Source organism: Rattus rattus, chromosome 13 (assembly GCF_011064425.1).
Source record: "Rattus rattus isolate New Zealand chromosome 13, Rrattus_CSIRO_v1, whole genome shotgun sequence".
Classification (NCBI taxonomy): domain Eukaryota; kingdom Metazoa; phylum Chordata; class Mammalia; order Rodentia; family Muridae; genus Rattus; species Rattus rattus.
The window spans coordinates 8,519,401-8,537,496 of record NC_046166.1 but is presented as its reverse complement, the minus strand read 5'-3'; the positions used below and the strand labels follow the sequence as shown (position 1 = coordinate 8,537,496).

Here is an 18,096-nt window from a genome sequence, read left to right as displayed (position 1 = left end):
CTCTTCTTCCTTCAGGCACTAAGCCCTGCAGGTTCCCCACCACAGCTAGACTGAGTCACTTGTCCTTACTCTTTACGGTGTTCTCCATCCTGTGGGCAGCTACTGGGGTGGCATATATACTTTGGGGCCTCCATGGTCTCATTGGCCAGGAAAGTATGGTTTACTTCACGCCTGACCTCTGCTACAATGTTTTCAAATGAGAGTGTGAGACAACCAGGTCTGAATGGCCCTACCCCCAAGACACGGCCCCCAACACTGTCACTGTTCATTGAGGTTGCCCCCAGTATCTCCAAGAGCTACTGTTCCCTGGGGTTCCCTCCCTGGATGCTGTTTCTGAAGAGAGATATCCTCTAGAGTTCCATCTCTGGGAGGAAGCTGCTCTCAAGGAGTTTTCCATTTATGCTAAAAGGACTTCCATTGAACTTGGGTTTGGGGAGTAAGCCAGGGAGGTCTCATTGTCAATGATTCCCTATCTATAACATCAGCTCCCACCCCCAGGCACCTGGGGGCGAGGATGCTGCTCAGTGAAGAACAGACAGCATTATGACAGCGTACCATAGACTGTATCACCTACTGACCTCATAGCCATCTTAATTTGCCTTACGTAAAGCCTGTTGCTCACCCAAGTTTGCAAGCAATGGGGGGGGGGTGATGCCTTCCTTGGAGTTTCCCCATCATTAAGTATCACATAAACTGCTTCTCTCTGTTTATGTGGGCAAGGAAGAAAACCAAACTCATGTCTGGGAAAGACGTCTCAAGGTTGCAGTGACAGGGAAGACGCCGCATAGTGTGTAGAAAATGTAAAACAGGAACTGAGAATCCAAAGCCATCCACTTTCCCTCGCAAGCGATCCTGCCATTCACAAACCAGATGTTTTTAATTAAGATGACACTAAAAGAAACAAATCAATTACCAGCTCCAGTACACGATGATTTATTCTATCTCGCACGCGGAAGATTGCTTATGAGTACCACGTAACTGCTTCAGGTGATCAGCTAACAGAGGCTGCTAATGAGAGGCACTGTTATCAAGGCAGACAAGACACCCTGGGAATCCAGACATTATTTTAACGCAGCGCTTCGTTTTGAAAAATAGTTTTTCTTTCATCACAGCATGATAAAGGTAAGGCATCCGAGGAGACCCGGACCACACAGCCACCTGCCTTGGTATAGACTGGAAAAGCAGAGTCTTCCAAGACATTGCGAGGGAACGTTCCCAGAGCCTGTGCTCTGAATTTTATTCTGATAACAAGAGTAGCAGAGTGTGGGTTTCCAGAACCTTTCATGCGGATGTGACAGCCTTCATTCCCAGCTCTCCGTGAAGCACCGTGCCAGCTTGCTCTGAATCTCCTCCTTCCCAGGGCTGTCAACATCCTTCTTCTCGCTTCACCCTAGGCTGTCCTCTGATCCCGTAGAAGATCAGCCTTACGTTGATAAGCCTCGCCCACTGACTCATCAGCTCCGTGCTCCTCTGGATACGTACATGGTTTTTCTTTAACGAGGGAATCTCCTGGCAGTTAAGACTGCAAGGCCATGAGTTCTACAAAACTGGGCCTGAGTGCTTATAGCCCCACAGTGCTGAGGAGGAAGCTGTCTTGGCTTAGTCCATGAGCCATGTTGGGGTGCGGTTTTATTGACATAGAAACAGTGTTGTTGTAGAAGCTTGCACAGTTCCTACATCGGCACCTAGGTTGAGAAATACAGATTTAGGGGTTCCTTTTCCCCCTGCTGCTCATTCATGTTTTTCCCCCGGGCAGACACTCTTACAGGAGTAACAGCTTCCCTTGAGACACAGGTGCTGCCAATCATGGTCCATTTAGTGCCTGCTCCTACACTGGGTCCAGGTACTGACGAGTCGTTGACCTTGGATGTTCAGACTCAAAATACATAAAGCTTCTTCTGATGTAGCTGGCCGCTCACAGCTCAATCGCCCGGGCATCTCTAGAAAGGGGCAGAAATGTGGAAGACTCACAGTTAGAGAGGGCTGTGCTCTTACTGTTTGCTTTGTGTGTCCGCCGCACTTTTGAGGCGCTCACCCCATGTCGGCACCAGGGGGCATCTCCTCGAGTGACACAGAGAGGTGCCTGCAGCCAGTGCTGAAGCCAGACACCGGCCACAAGGCTGTTTCTACTTGCTAAACCCAAGGTTCAACCATTCCGCTAACAGTAGTGTGGGGACTCATTCCTCAAGATTAGCCAGAATATTTGGGGAAAGTATCACCGTCTATATATAAAGAACATGTCCAGATCTGGGCAGATGCTAAGAGGAAGAAGGTAAGGAGGCTTCAGCTGTAAACCACAAGTTGTTAGCTTCTGTTCCAGTTTAGACAGGAGGGAAGGTGCTGGCCATGACTTTTTTTTTTTTTAAAGAGAAAAACAGAAGATGAACATCAAACCAGGCCCTATCACAAACACCTGGATCTGGAGGTCGAAACACAAAACTCTTGGCTACAGGACATCTTCATGACATCACCAACATCTCCATGAAGGAGACAGGATTCACTCCAACACTACAGTTTCCCATAAGCATCATCTACAGCGACAATAGAATGCCTTGTTTATGCCTGCATTGACTGTCCCCTAAATGCAAATGCTATTCATCGGGTCTATTCAGCAACAATCCTCTCACGGTGTCTGACGCCTCCTGTGGAGGAGAAGCCATGGCAGGAAGATTGTAGGATGGGGCATGTGTGGGACAAGACGAGTAAAGGACCATAAAACAGACACCATATCCTCACCTAGCTAAGGGGCTAAGGACACAGTGACCCTCAAGCTTACAGAGCTGAGAGGCAGAAAGGACAATGAAGAGCAAGCTGGAGAGAAGACCGGCATGGTGGCAGATAAAAGAGAGCAACAGGAGTGTGCCACTTAATCTCTGGTCAACTTGACATAAATGGGGCTCATCTACCCAATGGTGTTCAAAACCTCAGACAGGAAGAGACGTCCATCGCGTAGGCTCTGACTGTGGGATGAGCATGGAGGGCAAACCAGCCAGCAGCCTTCCTCTGTGGCCTCTGCTTCATATCCCACCTTCAGGCCCCCGTTTTAGTTACGGTCCTGATTTCCCTCTGTGGAAGGACTGGACATTGTAAGATGAAACAAGGCCTTTTCTCCCCAAGATACTTTGGGTCACGATTGTCATCACAGCAATAGACAGCAAACTAGGACAGGGGTGATCTGGTTAAAGTAAACTATATGCACCCCTGAAAATGTCAGGAAGAAACCCATTGTTTTGTAAAAAGTAATATATACTAATAGAAACATCAAAAAGAAGATATGGCAGAAAAGGGCTGAGGCAGGTGAAGAAGAAAATCTAAGAGAAGGCTTCCGGCTCTGTCAAACGGTAGCATGTCTCTCTCAAAAAGGAGAATGGTCCAAAGGAATGTGGCGTTTGTGGGGTCCGGTCTACACAGGCAGAGGCTGAGCACGAAGCTCACTACTTTTGTTGAGTTTAACCAGCCCCAAGTTTAAAAGCCCATTCAGGGTTGCAGAGAGGACTTCTGGTATCTGGGGACGCTCAGCGGTGAAGACGCGATGATTCCAGCAGCACAGCCTCCTTGCCATGGCCTCCCTGAGCTATGGGAGTGCCTCCTGGACAAAATCATCCTCTCACAGGAGTCACGACTCTGTGAATGCAGACACCAACAGCCTCCTGGGAGCCAGACACAACCTGCAGGAACAGGCAACCTGGGCAGAGGCAGGGACAACGTAAGCTGTCTGGTGAGTACTGGAATTAAACTGCCCAGCCGTGGACGGGAAGAGAGAGAACAAGACATGTTGGACGCCGCCATACAATTAGAGTGACCGTTAAGCCAAGCTATTTTACCATATTCTCCAGAAATCCCATGTAGGCTGAAAAGAGAAGGAAAAAACAAATAAATAAAGTCAATGTGTGCTTCTGCGTCTGGTGGGCCAAGAAAAGCCTCAGAGCATTTTGAAAACAGGAATGGGTCTTGGATATTGTCAGAAATGTGTCACTCGTGAGGAAGTGGCTGACTAGACATTTCGGGCAAAGTCCTTTACTGACGGCCCACTCTAAACCCAGCTTCTTGTTCAGTGGATTTTGAATGGATCTCCCGTCAAGGTCATGTTGTACTCTGTGTCTCCTGTCACTTAACTCTGGCAGTTTAAGATGTGTCAGAGAAGGGGGAGCAAGCAGTGCCATAAGAGCTGGGAAAGGAGAGGTGCATTTTGGCAGATGAGAGTCGTGTCTTGAAAATCCCAAGGAGCCAAAGACCAAGAATCCACGAGGGCAGCCAGAGGAATATTTACTCAAAGGCCAGGTCAGAGAGTGACCGGAAAGACCTAAAACACGCAAAATGTTCAAAATACTTCGGATTAAACTGACCAAGAAAGGTGAGTACCTTAGCACTAAAACCCAAACCCTCTCATGGAACACAGGCAAACAGACATGTTGAGTGTCTTTATAATAAAACCACGGCCTATATTCACAGGGAACGCAGCCATGAGGGGCCAAGAAAGCTGATGGCGGGTGGAACATGGGTAGAGCTGAAGGGCATCACGTTAGGTGAAGCGAGCTAGACACAGAAGACTATTATGTTCCTGTACACAGGTGGATGTTAAGGAAAATGTTAACCTGAACATGGATTTCTGACTACAGGAGGGGGTATAAAGCCACAGGGCGTTTGAATTGTGTCTGGTGGAGGCATGAACTGAGACAGCATACTAAACCCACTGATGTGTGTGCTTATCGCGTTCATTAATCAAAAATAAAATAGATCCCCCCCATGGACTTCTGGGTAATGTCATAATGAAGTCAATCAACTTCCATCCAATGTATAAAAATAATAGACCTGCCAATGAAGTACCAAGGCATTTATGTTTATGGCAAACTTCTGAAGTTGTCTGATGCCTTGCCTGCGGCTGCAGAACTAAACTAGCAAATGTTTCCCTGAGGAGGGAGTGCAGTGTGGGTAAGGTGAGGGTAGGAGGAGCCAGCTTGCTGAAGGGCAGGGCATACCTGGTTCCTCACCACCTCCAGTCATAGTGTGGTGTCTGCCCATTGCTGACCACTGGTGGCCAAGTCCAGGAACATCCAAGCAACTGTGGGAACCGAGAGCAAGTCAGGCTGGAAAGCAAGCGGTGGGGCTGCTAACTGCCATTTATCCTCTGGTTTGTATCCCTTTAAGGTTTATTTAATTATTTTTGGGAGAGCGTGCATATCATACGTGTATTACACGTGCACATGCATGTGTGCCTTTGGAAATCAGAAAAGAGCATGAGATCACCTTGGAGCTCGAGTTACAGGTGATTGTGGGGCTCTGGGAACTGAACCCAGGTCCTCTGGAAGGCAGCACGCCCTTCAGTGCTGGACCATCTCTCCAGCACCATTCGTTTATTTGTGAGACAGGACTCACTGTCTAGTTCAGGCTGGTCTCTACGTGGCAATCCTGTCAGCACTGGAATCCCCAGCTTGACCTACTATACTTAGCCAATGTTTCTAATGAGAATGCCATTTGTGTAACAGACCAAACTGTGTCTATAGCTCATATCACTCAGCAGAATGAACTCCAGTAATCAGGATTTAAAAAAAACCTTAAAATAGCACAAATATATCTGTTAAGGTATGAATACATATAAAATCAAAACTGGCTGTATGTAAATGTTTAAAATTCAATATGTCTTCGTGAAAGGGTCAAGGACAGGGATTCCATTCAGCCAGAACCTACTGAGAGGGTGACCACAAGGCAAAAACGTATCAATGGTACTGAGAGAAAGAATTCTCTGTTTATGTTTAAGTAGTCCTTGGTCTTTGTTCCTGTTTTACATGTTCAAAAATAAAATGAAGGGTTTTAAATAAAACATTAAACTAGTCTGAGACTTAAGAATTAGTATCAAATTGGTAGCATTAACCGCACGGAGAAAATTATTATTTAAGCTGAGCTGTATATGCATGAAAAGCAAACTCTACAGGCAAAAAGAGATGCAGAGCTGCTCTCCTGCCTGCTGGCCAGGCTGTGTCAGGACCCTGCTGTGATTTGCATCCTGTGTGCTGATTGGAATCAAGCAAAGGGGGAAATCCTGCCACAGGAGAGATCCAGGGTTTCCATTTCAGAGGGGGTCAGCAAGAAACGCAGACAAGGAAGCTTCGGGACCTCAGAGGATGGGCTTTGCTGTTTACACGCATAGACTGAAAGAACCGAGGAAAAATGATGTGTTAATGGCCATGAGCGTGGCACATGCTGTGCAAATCTGGGTCTCTAAAAGTCGCCCCCACAAAAACAAAAGGAAATCTGAGGGAAAGGGTGCGTGGTAGCTCAGGATGAGAGCAGTACAAAGTAAACCTGACATACTGTGTGTGTGTGTGTCTGTGTGTCTGTGTGTCTGTGTGTCTGTGTGTGTGCGCATGCATGCATACATGAATGGGTGCATGTGTATCCGTGTATATGTATGTATCTGTGTCTGTGTGTCTGTCTGTTTGTGTCTATGTGTCTGAGTCTGTATGTCTGTATATATGTGTGTGTCTGTGTACCTGTGTCTGTGTGTCTATATGTATATATGTATCTGTATCTGTGTGTCTGTGTATATGTGTGTATATCTGTGTGTGCATTGTGTCTGTGTATATGTCTGTGTCTGTGTGTATATGTGTGTTTGTGCATTCTCTGTGTGTATATCTATGCATGTCTGTGCATTTTATGTGTGTATGTGTGCTTGTAAGTCTCTGTTTATGTGCTTGTGTTTGCATGTGTGTATATATATGTATATATGTATGTATGTGCATGTGTGTGTATGTGTCTGTGTTTGCATGTGTGTATATATGTATATATGTGTGTGTATATGTGCATGTGTGTATGCATGTGTATGCATGTATCTGTGTGTTTGTAAGTATGTATATGTGTTTAGTATGAAAGGTGCTCCAGGACAGCAGAGTGTCGTCACAGGACCCACTTGTCATAAAGAAATACCTTGCACTGACTTAACTTGAGATACTTCAAATAACAAAGAATTTTGAGAGTGATAGATTAAAAGGCATTGAAGTCTCGAATAATAATAATAATCAAACAACAACTAAAAAGGAGAAAATAGAGAAGCACCTACCCCTCCCCCCCAAAAAAAAGAATGACCACTGTTAGACGGAGAAGAGGTATCAGGATTGTCCGTGTCGTGGGATTTTAAGGTATTTAAGGTTTGTGACCACCAAATGGCAACAGCTGACTCACAGATGAGCTAGAAATAGTTGAGAAATCAGTGGGTGAGGCATCTCTGAGGGTCAGGGTACAGTCACGAAGCATCAGTCTTCAGAGTATTTGCTGTTGACAGAGAGCATCAGGCTCTCTACAGTGCAGCAAGCAAACGCTGGTTCCCTGGCCAAGCTATCACAGGAAACATCACCAAAAGAAAGACCGCTGGGAGTCAGGTATGCACCTCCTGGTGCAGGACGATGCCTACACAACACAGGCAGTGTTCTCTCTCTCCTCGGTATTTCTGACCCCTCCTCCCAATGAAAGAATGGAAGAAAGAAGAGAAAATGGGACATTGCACAATTTTCAGCTTAGGTAGTGTCTTAGGGGTTTTGTTCTGTGAAGAGACCCATGACCAAGGCAACTCTTAAAAAAACAACATTTAATTGGGGCTGGCTTACAGGTTCAGAGGTTCAGTCCATTATCGTCATGGCTGGAAGCATGGCAGCATCCAGGCAGGCATGGTGCTGGAAGAGCTGAGAGTTCTACCTCTTGTTCCAAAGGCAGCTAGGAGCAGACTGGCTCTCATGTGGTTAGGAGGAGGGTCTCATTGCCCATCCCCCACCATGAGACACTTTCTCTAACAAGGCCACACCTACTCCAACAAGGCCACACATAATAGTGCCACTCCCTGGGCCAAGCATATTCGAACCACCACAGGTAATTTAAAATGAATAATTCAGGGTTGGGGGGTAGGGAGAAGTATGGAGATTATACATGTTTTGTTAGCAACTTTTCAGTTTTTCTGTGGATTTCAAGATTGTTTTTTCTCAAACAGAAAGAGGACAAGAGAGTAGATGAGACATGATTCCAGACCTAGAGCCATCCCAGTCATTTGACCCTTGCATGTGGGTAAACCAGAGAAGGGCAAGTTCAACCAGGACCTGGAGATTCTGCCCCTCAGAGTCTGCTCCCAATAATCGGGCTTTCCCACTCGCAGACCCCCACGAAGCAGAATGAGAGGCAGACGGCCGCCCACACTGAAGTTGGCTGTCAGAGTGGTGTTCGGGTGGCTTGTTTTTATTAAATGGACTGCGTCAGCTGACTGATCGTCCACTGTCAAAAGGAAAGTTGTGAAAGAACTGGACTCTCCCTCTCTTACAGCCCAGTTTTCTCAACTTAAATTGTGCAAAAGACCACACTTCAGCTTTTAGTGTGGCCAAAGGATCATCCCTGGAGAACTTCCCATAGTCCTTAAGGAATGTTGTCCAAGAGAGCTCTCTAGCTAGTGCCAGCATTCCTATCGTGGCAAGCAGAAGAGTCACAGCTGCCACTAGGGCAATGCCAGCTTTCCTTCCTGTTAGGGAGGATGCTGAGGACACGCCTGGGAACAGAGGGGGATGCTGGGAACAAAGCAGACCAGAAGATGAGGCTGGGCTGGCAATGTGGGTGGGGGGTGACTCTTGTGCTCAGCCGCTTCCTGGGACCTCAAATTGTCTAGGATCCCTGACTTCATCTAGTGTTAATCTAGGAAACTTGACCACCTCCCTCTGTTGTAGTAGCTCCGTCCTCTTCTACTGCCCATGGCTGTTGCTTTTGAGGGTTCATTGTCTCCTCTAGCTCCCCTGCCTCAAAGAATCTAGAACCTTCCTGCTTTGGTGTTCTCTCTGCAGCCTCATGGCTGTGATTCAGAGGTTGTTCCGGGAGAGTCTGAGCACTGAAGGGGCACGCAGGGGGATCCCATCTGCACAGGCCCTTCTCCTAGCTCCTGAGGATGATGTGACCAACCCACTGCCCCGCTCCCTCCCTGTGTTCTTGGTGTTATACAGGAAGTTTCAGGACACAGTTCAGAATATCCTTCCATTATTCAAAGTTTCTCAAACCCCAGGAAGTTGAATCCTCTTCTCTCTTCATCAGCTTCCCTCCCGACACCATAGGGAGAAACATCTGTCCTCGTGCGGCTCCCACAGTAGCCTATGTCCACTGGAGTCCTCCCTTCCCAAGGCTACTGTGCTTGTGTGGGTTCCTCTTTGATTTCTACCTGTGCTCTGACACAATCTACTTCTCACTGAGTGTGCCCCTTGGCACCTCCAAGGTACCACAGGGTCCCACAGGTCTTTCCTGTCTCACCACTCTCAGATGAGTGTCACCTATGTCCCCTGTAGTTGGACAGAGCCTGCCTTTCCTCTCTTGCCACCCAGTACCTGTCTCATGGCCTCACGTCCATCCATTTCATTCATTCGTTTGTTCATTTGTTCGTTCGTTCGTTCACTGCAAAGGCTCACACTCTATTCCATGCACTGGGCTGCCTGCCAGGGCCACAGAGACAAAAAGAAAGACCTGCCTCCAAGGAGGTCACATTTTAAGGTGGGAAATGAACAACAAAACAACAACAGAAAATCCAAAGAATTTAACGACATGAGATACAACTGTGGAAAGGAGCTACGGAGAAAAACTAAAGCCAGGGCTTTGGGAGACGGCGCAGTCAGAAAAGTTCTTACAGCAAGAATGAAGAGCTGGGCTTGATCCCCAGGACCCTGGCAAAAGTCTGATGTGTGTCTGTAACCCAGCCCCAGGAAAGGAGCAGCACGGGACCCCTGCACCTTGCTGTCACCCAGCCTAACCAAACCAGCAAGTTCTGGGTTCAGTAAGAGACCTTGCCTCAAAAAATAAGGTCACGAATGATTAAAGAGGACACTCAACCTGCTTCAGGTATCCACATGGGTACACGTGCGTGGGCACAAGGCTGGGACACACAACACATCCCTGTGCACATGTGGAGAGGAAAGAGAAGGACAGGTGGGCTCTCTCCTATTTAAACAAAGCAGGCAGCACTGAGGCAGGGCTGTAAAGGAGATGAAGCACGAGGCTTGCAACCATCTGAGCAGAGAACCCCTCTGTGTGAGGAAATGGTGAGTGCGAAGTTCCCAGGGCAGGCTGGCCAAAGGCTTGGGCTCCACAGGTAAAGCAAAGCTGGCAGATGCTAGCAGGAGAATTTAGTCTGAGACAAACCCTGGTCATGGAGGAGGTGCGGACTTTCTTCTAAGTGTAAAACGTGCATGTTCTGAGTATGGGGAGAGGCTAATCCTAGGTATGCAAAGACGAGTCTGAGGCTTTTGACTACTGGACCCTGTGGCCACTGCCCTCATGACCCCACCAGCACTGGTCCAAAGAGAGGAAGAGTAGGAGACAGAACCCGTGGGGGCATTTCAGACCTCTAGAGAGACAATAGCTGTGACCCAATAGCTGAGGTGGGTATACTGGGTAGGGGGTGGTACCCCACTGTCCAATCTGTAACGACCTTACCTGAGGCTTTTCTTCTTCAGCAAGATGGCGCCTAAACAGAGAAAGCAGAGTGTTAGTGGGGAAGGCCTGTGACTCCTTTGCCCAGCTGGCTGATCTGAAGGTTCAAAGCCAGCAGGGTGGAGGAGCTCTATAGTGTGTCACCCGTTGGGAAGTGGCTCGATGTGCTTGACTGGCACACACATGTGACTGAGAGTTCCCAATACCACCCATGACCCATAACCCCTCTGCTTGCAGCCTGAATCTCCCAAAAGGGCTGAAGTTCTCAGGAGAATGGATCTTGGGCACTGTGGGATAGGAAGTCAGTTTCTTGACTCTTACTGGTCAGAAAACCAAATCAAAGACAGACATGTGCTTGTGACCAGTGGTGTCCATTTCCAGAAGCTCCCTCAAGGCCCACACTATCTTTCCCATGTATCTTTAACAGGCCGTGTTTTCTAAGAGGAGAGAGCCTCCTTCCCCCTTGTCTTCAGAACTCCCCCACAGAAAACGTCACCATCATCATCTTGATTCTCTCCAAGGCTGCTTTGTGGGTGTCTTCCAGAGAGAGGGGTGCAAGCCCATGTCATGTTTTGCTACATGACGACTCATGGAGAAACCACTCAGGTCCTGCAGAGAAGCCCTCCCCAACACACCACAGGCTATGAACTGCCACGCTGCTGTTCACCAAGGCACATGAGCCGAGCCACATCTGGATCATATGCTACCACTTTGCCCTGATGTGGGTATGGCTTGCCCATCAACCAGCTGAGCTCCGGACCTCAGGGTCCCCTGGGGTCAATGCTATCTGATCGTATTCATGGGACAAGAAAACAGAGGTCTCATTTTGAAACTGACTTCAGATCTTCCCATCTTTCTCCAGAGAGCTTAATTCTCAGGAATACCAAAAGTGCCCAAATACAGAAGTGCACAGTGACAGAAATAGGCAGGAGGCACAGGGGGAAGATGGCTGCAGAGAAGGCCCATTGGTTCTCTGTGGAATTTCCTGAACTGTGGGCTTCTGGGTTTGCTCTGTCCTTTGCCACAGGCGTCCCTTAATATCTCCCATTAGGTGGCCTCACAGGACACCATTTGTTATAGCTTGGGTCTAGAATGTTCTCCAAAGCCCATATGTTAAAGGTTTATCCCACAGCCCATCGTGTTTGGGTCCTATAGGGTGATCTTAGGCCTTGGGGCATGTCCTTGTGGGGATTGTAGAGCCCCAGGTTCTTCTCTCTGAGAAGAACCAGCTTCCTTCTCCATACCCATGGCTTATTATATCAGCCCAAACCAAGAATAGCATGGACCAAAATTTCAGCACTGTGAGTCCTACTCCCTTTCCTCTCTTTAAGTTGATTGCCTCTGGTGTTTCGTCACAGCAACACAAAAGGCCAACAGGCAGAGACAACCCTTTCTTCTGCAGAGCAGGGCAGGCTCTGTTCATGAAGGCTCCCTTACCCTGGGGTGTGTTCTTTAGGTCTGCAGAGTCATTATCAGACAAGTGTCTCCGGATCATGCAGATCTTCAGGGCAAGGAAACCGGCAGATAGGGCTACTCCTAATGCCGTACCGATAACAACGTACTTGAAATCTGAAGCACAGGGAAGAATTGAACTCAGAAGTTAGCTGTCAGCCTCCAGGGACCTTCCAGTTCTACATGAAGTTCAGGGCCATGATCCTGGAGTTAAACATCTCACATGGCAACCTTCTGTGCTTCCCATTCTCCACTCTCAACTCCTCCCCAAACCCTAGAGGCCCACCCTGCAGTCATGTTCCCCAGGACTGGCCACCCGAGCTCTGGTGATAGGCAGCTTACTCATCTGGCTTCCTGACCTCCTATCTTGCTTGTCCCTTAATCTATTCAATGGCTCATCTATCAAGGATTTGAAAGTTGTTGATACACAGCGAAGCTAAAAGCTAATGGGGAAGGACCTGCTCTCTCTTCAAGGAGCTTAGAGTCTGTTGAGAAGGGCAGGTAAAGAGCTCACCATTATCTCTGTCACATGACAAGTGGTCTGGACTGCTGTGGCAGTCCACAGGCCCAGAGCTTCCTTAGAGGATTATTCCTTGCTAGTAAAGCAGGTCTTAGTACGAGGAGGAGCAGGCAGTATGGGAGGGGACAGGTGAATATAGATAAGGGTGGGTCTACATTTAGCCTTGCTGCTGATCTGTCACTGGGAAGCAAAATACAGGGGTGCTAGTCTGTTTCTTCCTCGCTGATGGGGTGCTGGGTTCATGGAACATCAACATGCCACTCAGGGAAGGCAAAATACAGCCTATGATGGGGTGCCAGCCCATGTTTCTCCGGGTGACAAATGATGGGCACTGGGACGGTGGCTGTAGTTCTCAACTTCCTGGATGTTGCCGGGAACATCGAGGAGTTGAGAGTGGGCCTTCAGGCCAACAGTGAGCCCAGGGTTGGGGTGGAGAGGGTTCAGTTTAGCTCAGAGTGAGTGCCAGGAGTGTAAAGGGGCCTTGTGTAGGAGTCGTAGGTCTGACTCTGTAGGATGAAGGCCTGTCTAGCAGTCCTTGATAAAGGAAACAGTCTTTGCTTGTCCAAACTGCTTTATTTGTGGAGGATGAGGATGCATACTACCTACTCAGGGTAGACCAGAGATTAAATACGTTTTGCAGGAAGGGATGCCTACAAAGGGATGCTTATTGGCTGAACACTCGGGGCCCCTGGATATTTCATTAGCATGGAGAACTCTAGGCTCTATGCTATGTGATGGGTTGTCTTGGTCTTCTTAGTTGGGTGACATAGTCACATGCTCCAGGATCAGAATCTGGTCAAGAGCTAGCCCAAACCCCTGTCATTATCAATTATGAGTTTTATTGGGGTTCTGAGTGACCTTACCAGTTCTTCTGTCTGGTGGCATGGTCCACTACCCCAAAGTTGAGGATCAGGGAGGATGGCAGAACTTGCTGTCAAAGGCCCGTAAATATAGGATAAGGCATTGGGAGAGCTAGATTAGAGACAGACAGCACACAGAGGTGCCTCTGTGGCTTTTATCCCCCAGAATAAAGGTATTTTGACCACTCATTGGACCTGTAGACAAGCTGTGTGCTGGCTAACAAGAACACACACTGGCATGTATCAGAATTCTTCGCAAGATATCACTCGAACTCTGTACACAGAACAAGGAGGTTACCTACCGATCTCAGTCCCAGCAGACTTGCCTGTTGCCAGCACTTGAGCTCTCCCAGTGCCTGCTAAGAAAGAATCCCAAGCCTTGTTAGAAACCACAGCCAGGGCAGGGGGCGCTTCTCAGCGGTAAGAGAACTTGCTGCACGAGCATAAAAGCCCGAGTTCAGTCCCCAGCACCTGCATTGTAAAAGGGAGGAGAGGGGCGTGGTCACACACATGCCTGTCACTGCAGGACAGAGACAGAGACAGGACGGAGATATATCATACACAATAAAAATAACAAAAAGAAGCCCAATGCTTGTTGGGCTGAATTCCAGCTAGACATCATTGGCCAAACCTTCTTTCCTTTGACCACCACTCTCAAGAACTCAGTGACTTTCTGACTGTCACAGAGTCTCAGGGCCTTGCTAAAGTGCTCAATTTTTCTTTGAAGCCCAGCCAAGGTACAAGATCCTGTTGGGCTCAGCACCTTACTCCTGATCAGTTTCTAAGACCCTGTGTTGTCCCAGCCTGCATTCGGTTCACTCTTACCAGACATCTACATTGGGCCACTCCCTTGGTCTAGCCTCTTCCACTTCCTTCTCTGCCCTCTTCTGGTCTGGAGTCTACGCCATCTCTCCCCTGACTCTCCACACGTAGGTATGCTGTCCCTTTTGGAACCTCAACAGCCCTGTGGTTCTCCGACTTAACTGACCAACTCAATATTAACATTTACACATTGCTCCTGGGCCTCAGCTGCCATGATGGTAGCTTCTCAACCAGCTTTTAGCCACTGAATGCGTCTTTGTGATCTCTCCAGTGGCTGCACGGGAGTGTCTGGTACTTGACACAGTACCTGACAGATACGAAGTCTCGATGGATGTCAGATGGATGGATGAATGAATGAATGAATGAATGATGGAGGCTGTAAGCAAGGCCACCATGCAGGGATGCCTCATGATTTGGGCCAGGCCTTTAAGCTCTGAGACAGAGACCCCACTCACTAGTACACTGGTGGCTCTACAGACAGGCTGCATAGACTGTGGGCCTTGGAGAAGGTTGTTGATCCTCAGTCACTTAGTCTGAGACAGATGTTGTGTACAGTCCAGATGGTCATATATTTAATATAACATTCACTCTGTGACACGGGTCCTGTGGTCATCACTACTTGATGAATGAGAAAGCAGAGATATTGAGAAATTAATAATGTGCCCAAAAATCAAGCCAAGTAGAAGGTGGCAGGGCTGGGAGCCAAGAAGCCATATACCATACCTGTGGGAAATACAGCCCAAGACTCCCCAAAGTTCCAAACCCTACACACACCTTCTCTCCTACACATGTACACCTAGACATCCAAAATATTTACAGCAGTAGCCAATAATAAAGTAGAATGATTGTGACATATATTATGAAAGGTTATTTAGAATGTATGAAGTGGTTCTTGCTCTATTGCTCTTAACTTCCTGCCCCTATTCTCCTCCCTCCTCTCTCTCTACCTGCTCATGGCCAGGTCCCTACTTCCCCTCCCCATGCTCTGAATAAACTATTCTATACTAAAAGAAAAGAAAAGAAAAAAATGTATGAAGTGTTTATTTCAGGAAATTCCTATTAAGTTTTTCAGATCATAATAGACTGCAGTTGGCTGAAAGTCTAGAGAATAAAAGTAGCAACAGTAGGGACATAGATCCGCACGCCCAATCGTGCCAGGGACCAACTTAATCTCAGCCTCCTCTCATGCACCTCAGTGGATCTTCCATGGGAGAGAACGGGTGGCTAGGCCCTTCCCACTGAGCTCTCAGGAGGCTGCCTCCTGAGCCCTGACCCCCTAGGGTGAAAGGGAGTGAGGCTCTGCTTGCCGAATGAGCAAAGAGTTTTTCCATTCACCCATGACCACTGACCACCTTCAGTGACACTCAGCACACCCTCATTGTTCAGCTAGCACTACACAAAGGACAGAGACAGGCTGACTCCATGACAGGCTTCAGCTTGGCAACTCAAGGACTAGGCCTAAATCTCTGTTTCTAAGAACTGGGCAAGCCCAGGCAAGCTCAGCAAGCTCAGGCCTCAGAAGGGAGAATTCCCAGCCCCCAGGGACCAGCGATGGTTCTGGAATGTCTCTAGAGATAGAGCCAAGATTAAGGTAGAGGTCTGTGGGACTGTGAAAGGCATCCTGGTTTCCAGTCGAGGAGACTTGAACCCCTGAAGGACAGTAGGCATTTCGCCTGACTCCCAGGAAACCAGGCCGGTCATAGCTGCAGCCCTCCATAGATTTGTGGCCATCAGTCACATAAGGATAATGCCCCATACCCTCTACAGATAGAGGATGTGACCACAAGTGATGTAGTCTCAAGACAGATCTCCATTATAATGAGTTACCTAAAGACCTGGAGGCTTAGCCAAGGACTTTCCCTTCCCAGCCTCTCCTCCCTGCAAAAGGTATTTAATCTCAGGCCCACTCTGAGAAGGGAGATATAGTTTTACTCATCCACTTTCCGCCATGACAATAAATGTCTTGAAACCATGAACTGTCTCTTTTCATCGGGATCCACCATGGGGAGCCACAGAGAAGGCCTTCGTCTACAGAGCCATCTAATCTCCTAAAGAAAGCCTCCCTGCACATCTAGCATCGACAGCCAAGCTCAAGCCTACTGTAGTCAAGCCAAAGACAGGACCAGGCAGGACCAGCCGAAGCTCCCCTTCTTCCCCACCTCAGCCCTGGGATCCAGCCCCGTGGGCCTGCCCAAGAGCCTGAGAATCAGGCTGCCTCCCTTCCTTGCAAGCCCAGGGACCCCCGAGCCAACTCTGGCTGTGTCCTGTGCCACAGACCGTGCTTCCCCACCCATGGATCGGTGTCCGGAGGCTTCCCACAGCACAACACCTGTCCGGCGGTGGCTTGGGGTAAGCACAGTCAACTTCCAACATCCTGCTTCCCTGAGCCCAATGGTGGAGCAGACATGGGGCCCCACCATTAATCCTACAGAGGTCACCTACCCATTCCAGAATTCCCCTAATATGCTTTAAGTCAGGTCTATGAGTTCACTTTGGGGTCTCTCCACCTTTATAGATGATAGACCCCAGCATGCTGGACCTCAGCAGAATAAAATGTTCTTTGAGTTTGCATACTATTTGAGTCCCGGGTATCATTCTTCAGCAAATCATGGACTCTTACAGGTCAGCTGGTTTCTGTGTTTGGTGGGGAGGGGAGTCATTGTAACAATTCAGGATTTATTTTTACAGACTGGTTTCACTTATAATTGTGTGTATACACAGGTGTCTGCATGCATGTGTAAGTGCACATGACTAAGGAGACTAGTAGAAATATCAGACCTCCTGGAGCTATGAGTATAGGCAGAGCTATAAGCTGCCTGAATTTGGTGCTGAGAACTAAATTTAGGTCCTCTAGCAGAGCAACACGTGATGTTAGCCACTGATCATTTATCTCCTCAGCCCCTAGTTTGGAAGTTTTATCTGAGACACTTGACGAGCAAATGAATCTTGGAGATTCTGAAGCAAATCTCACAGCCTTGTTCGGACTACAGCTCCTTTTGGAGACGTACAGATATCTCTTTCCTACAGAAATCTACCCACACAACGTGCATGTGTGCACATGCATGTGTGTACACACACACACACACACACACACACACACACACACACACACACACACACCACTGCACAAAATGACCTTGATTTTCTCTATTGGATGAAGCCCCCAATAAGCTCCATCGCACTGACATTTCTTTGCATTAAGCCTGCTGCTGCAGCTACACTGAACACTTGTGGACCTGGGGAAGACCCAGAACTGCACTCACGGGCCATGGGTGAGAGCAGGATTTCTGGCTGACACTCCAGCCTCAGAAATGTGCCCCATTCTCCCCTTGGACCATACTCTTTGCTGACAGATACACCTCTTTCTGTCTGTAGTGGACAGAAGGCAGGGACCATGAACGGCATCCTCTAGGGAGGCCAGGTCCCTAGGGGTCAGCCTGCCTTTAACCCCCAATCATCAACTTCCCAGGTCTCCTCTTTGGGTCCTCGGCTTGGTGAGCGTTGCTCTTAATGGGAACATTTGTTATGAACACAGATGACACTAACAAGGAAATGAGGACACAGATGAGAAAGCCAGAGGCCTATATGCAGAGCCGGGAGCAAAATCCGGGGACCCAGAGGCTGTCACTGCAGCTCAGACCACTGGGGAAGAGGGAAGAGAGCATGGAAGGAAGCTCTAACCAATCAGAGCCCCAAGCCCTGCCCAGGCCTCCCCAGGTCCCGCCCTCGTTAACAATACGACCCAGGTTCATGTTTTCCTGAACACTGGGATCCTTCTTCTGGGTCCCAAGGCTGGGACTCCTGCCTTGTGGTCAGCTCAGCCTTTGCAGGTCCCTGAGACACCACCCTCTCTGTACTGTGCTTGGATCCCCGCTAAGCCTTGAGACATTCCAGTAATCTCTGAATCTTCCAGTTTCGGAGATTTCCTTCCTTCCCGCTGAGGGAATTATCTTATGGAGATAAACCTAGTCAGTGGGTGGAGCTGTGCACTAGAGCAAT

General features: G+C 48.4%; 1 protein-coding gene across 1 annotated transcript; it reads right to left on the bottom strand.

The window, feature by feature from the left end:
* Positions 1-1,322: 1,322 nt before the first annotated feature.
* Tmem273 (transmembrane protein 273) lies at positions 1,323-17,502 on the bottom strand. Its single transcript, XM_032919358.1, has 6 exons — positions 17,361-17,502; positions 16,927-16,998; positions 13,578-13,634; positions 11,881-12,012; positions 10,447-10,477; positions 1,323-1,940 (listed from the first exon to the last, which is right to left on the bottom strand). Exons 1-6 carry the CDS (start codon positions 17,500-17,502, stop codon positions 1,916-1,918), a joined length of 459 nt encoding a protein of 152 aa, XP_032775249.1. The 3' UTR covers positions 1,323-1,915.
* Between the last annotated feature and the right edge of the window lie 594 nt (positions 17,503-18,096).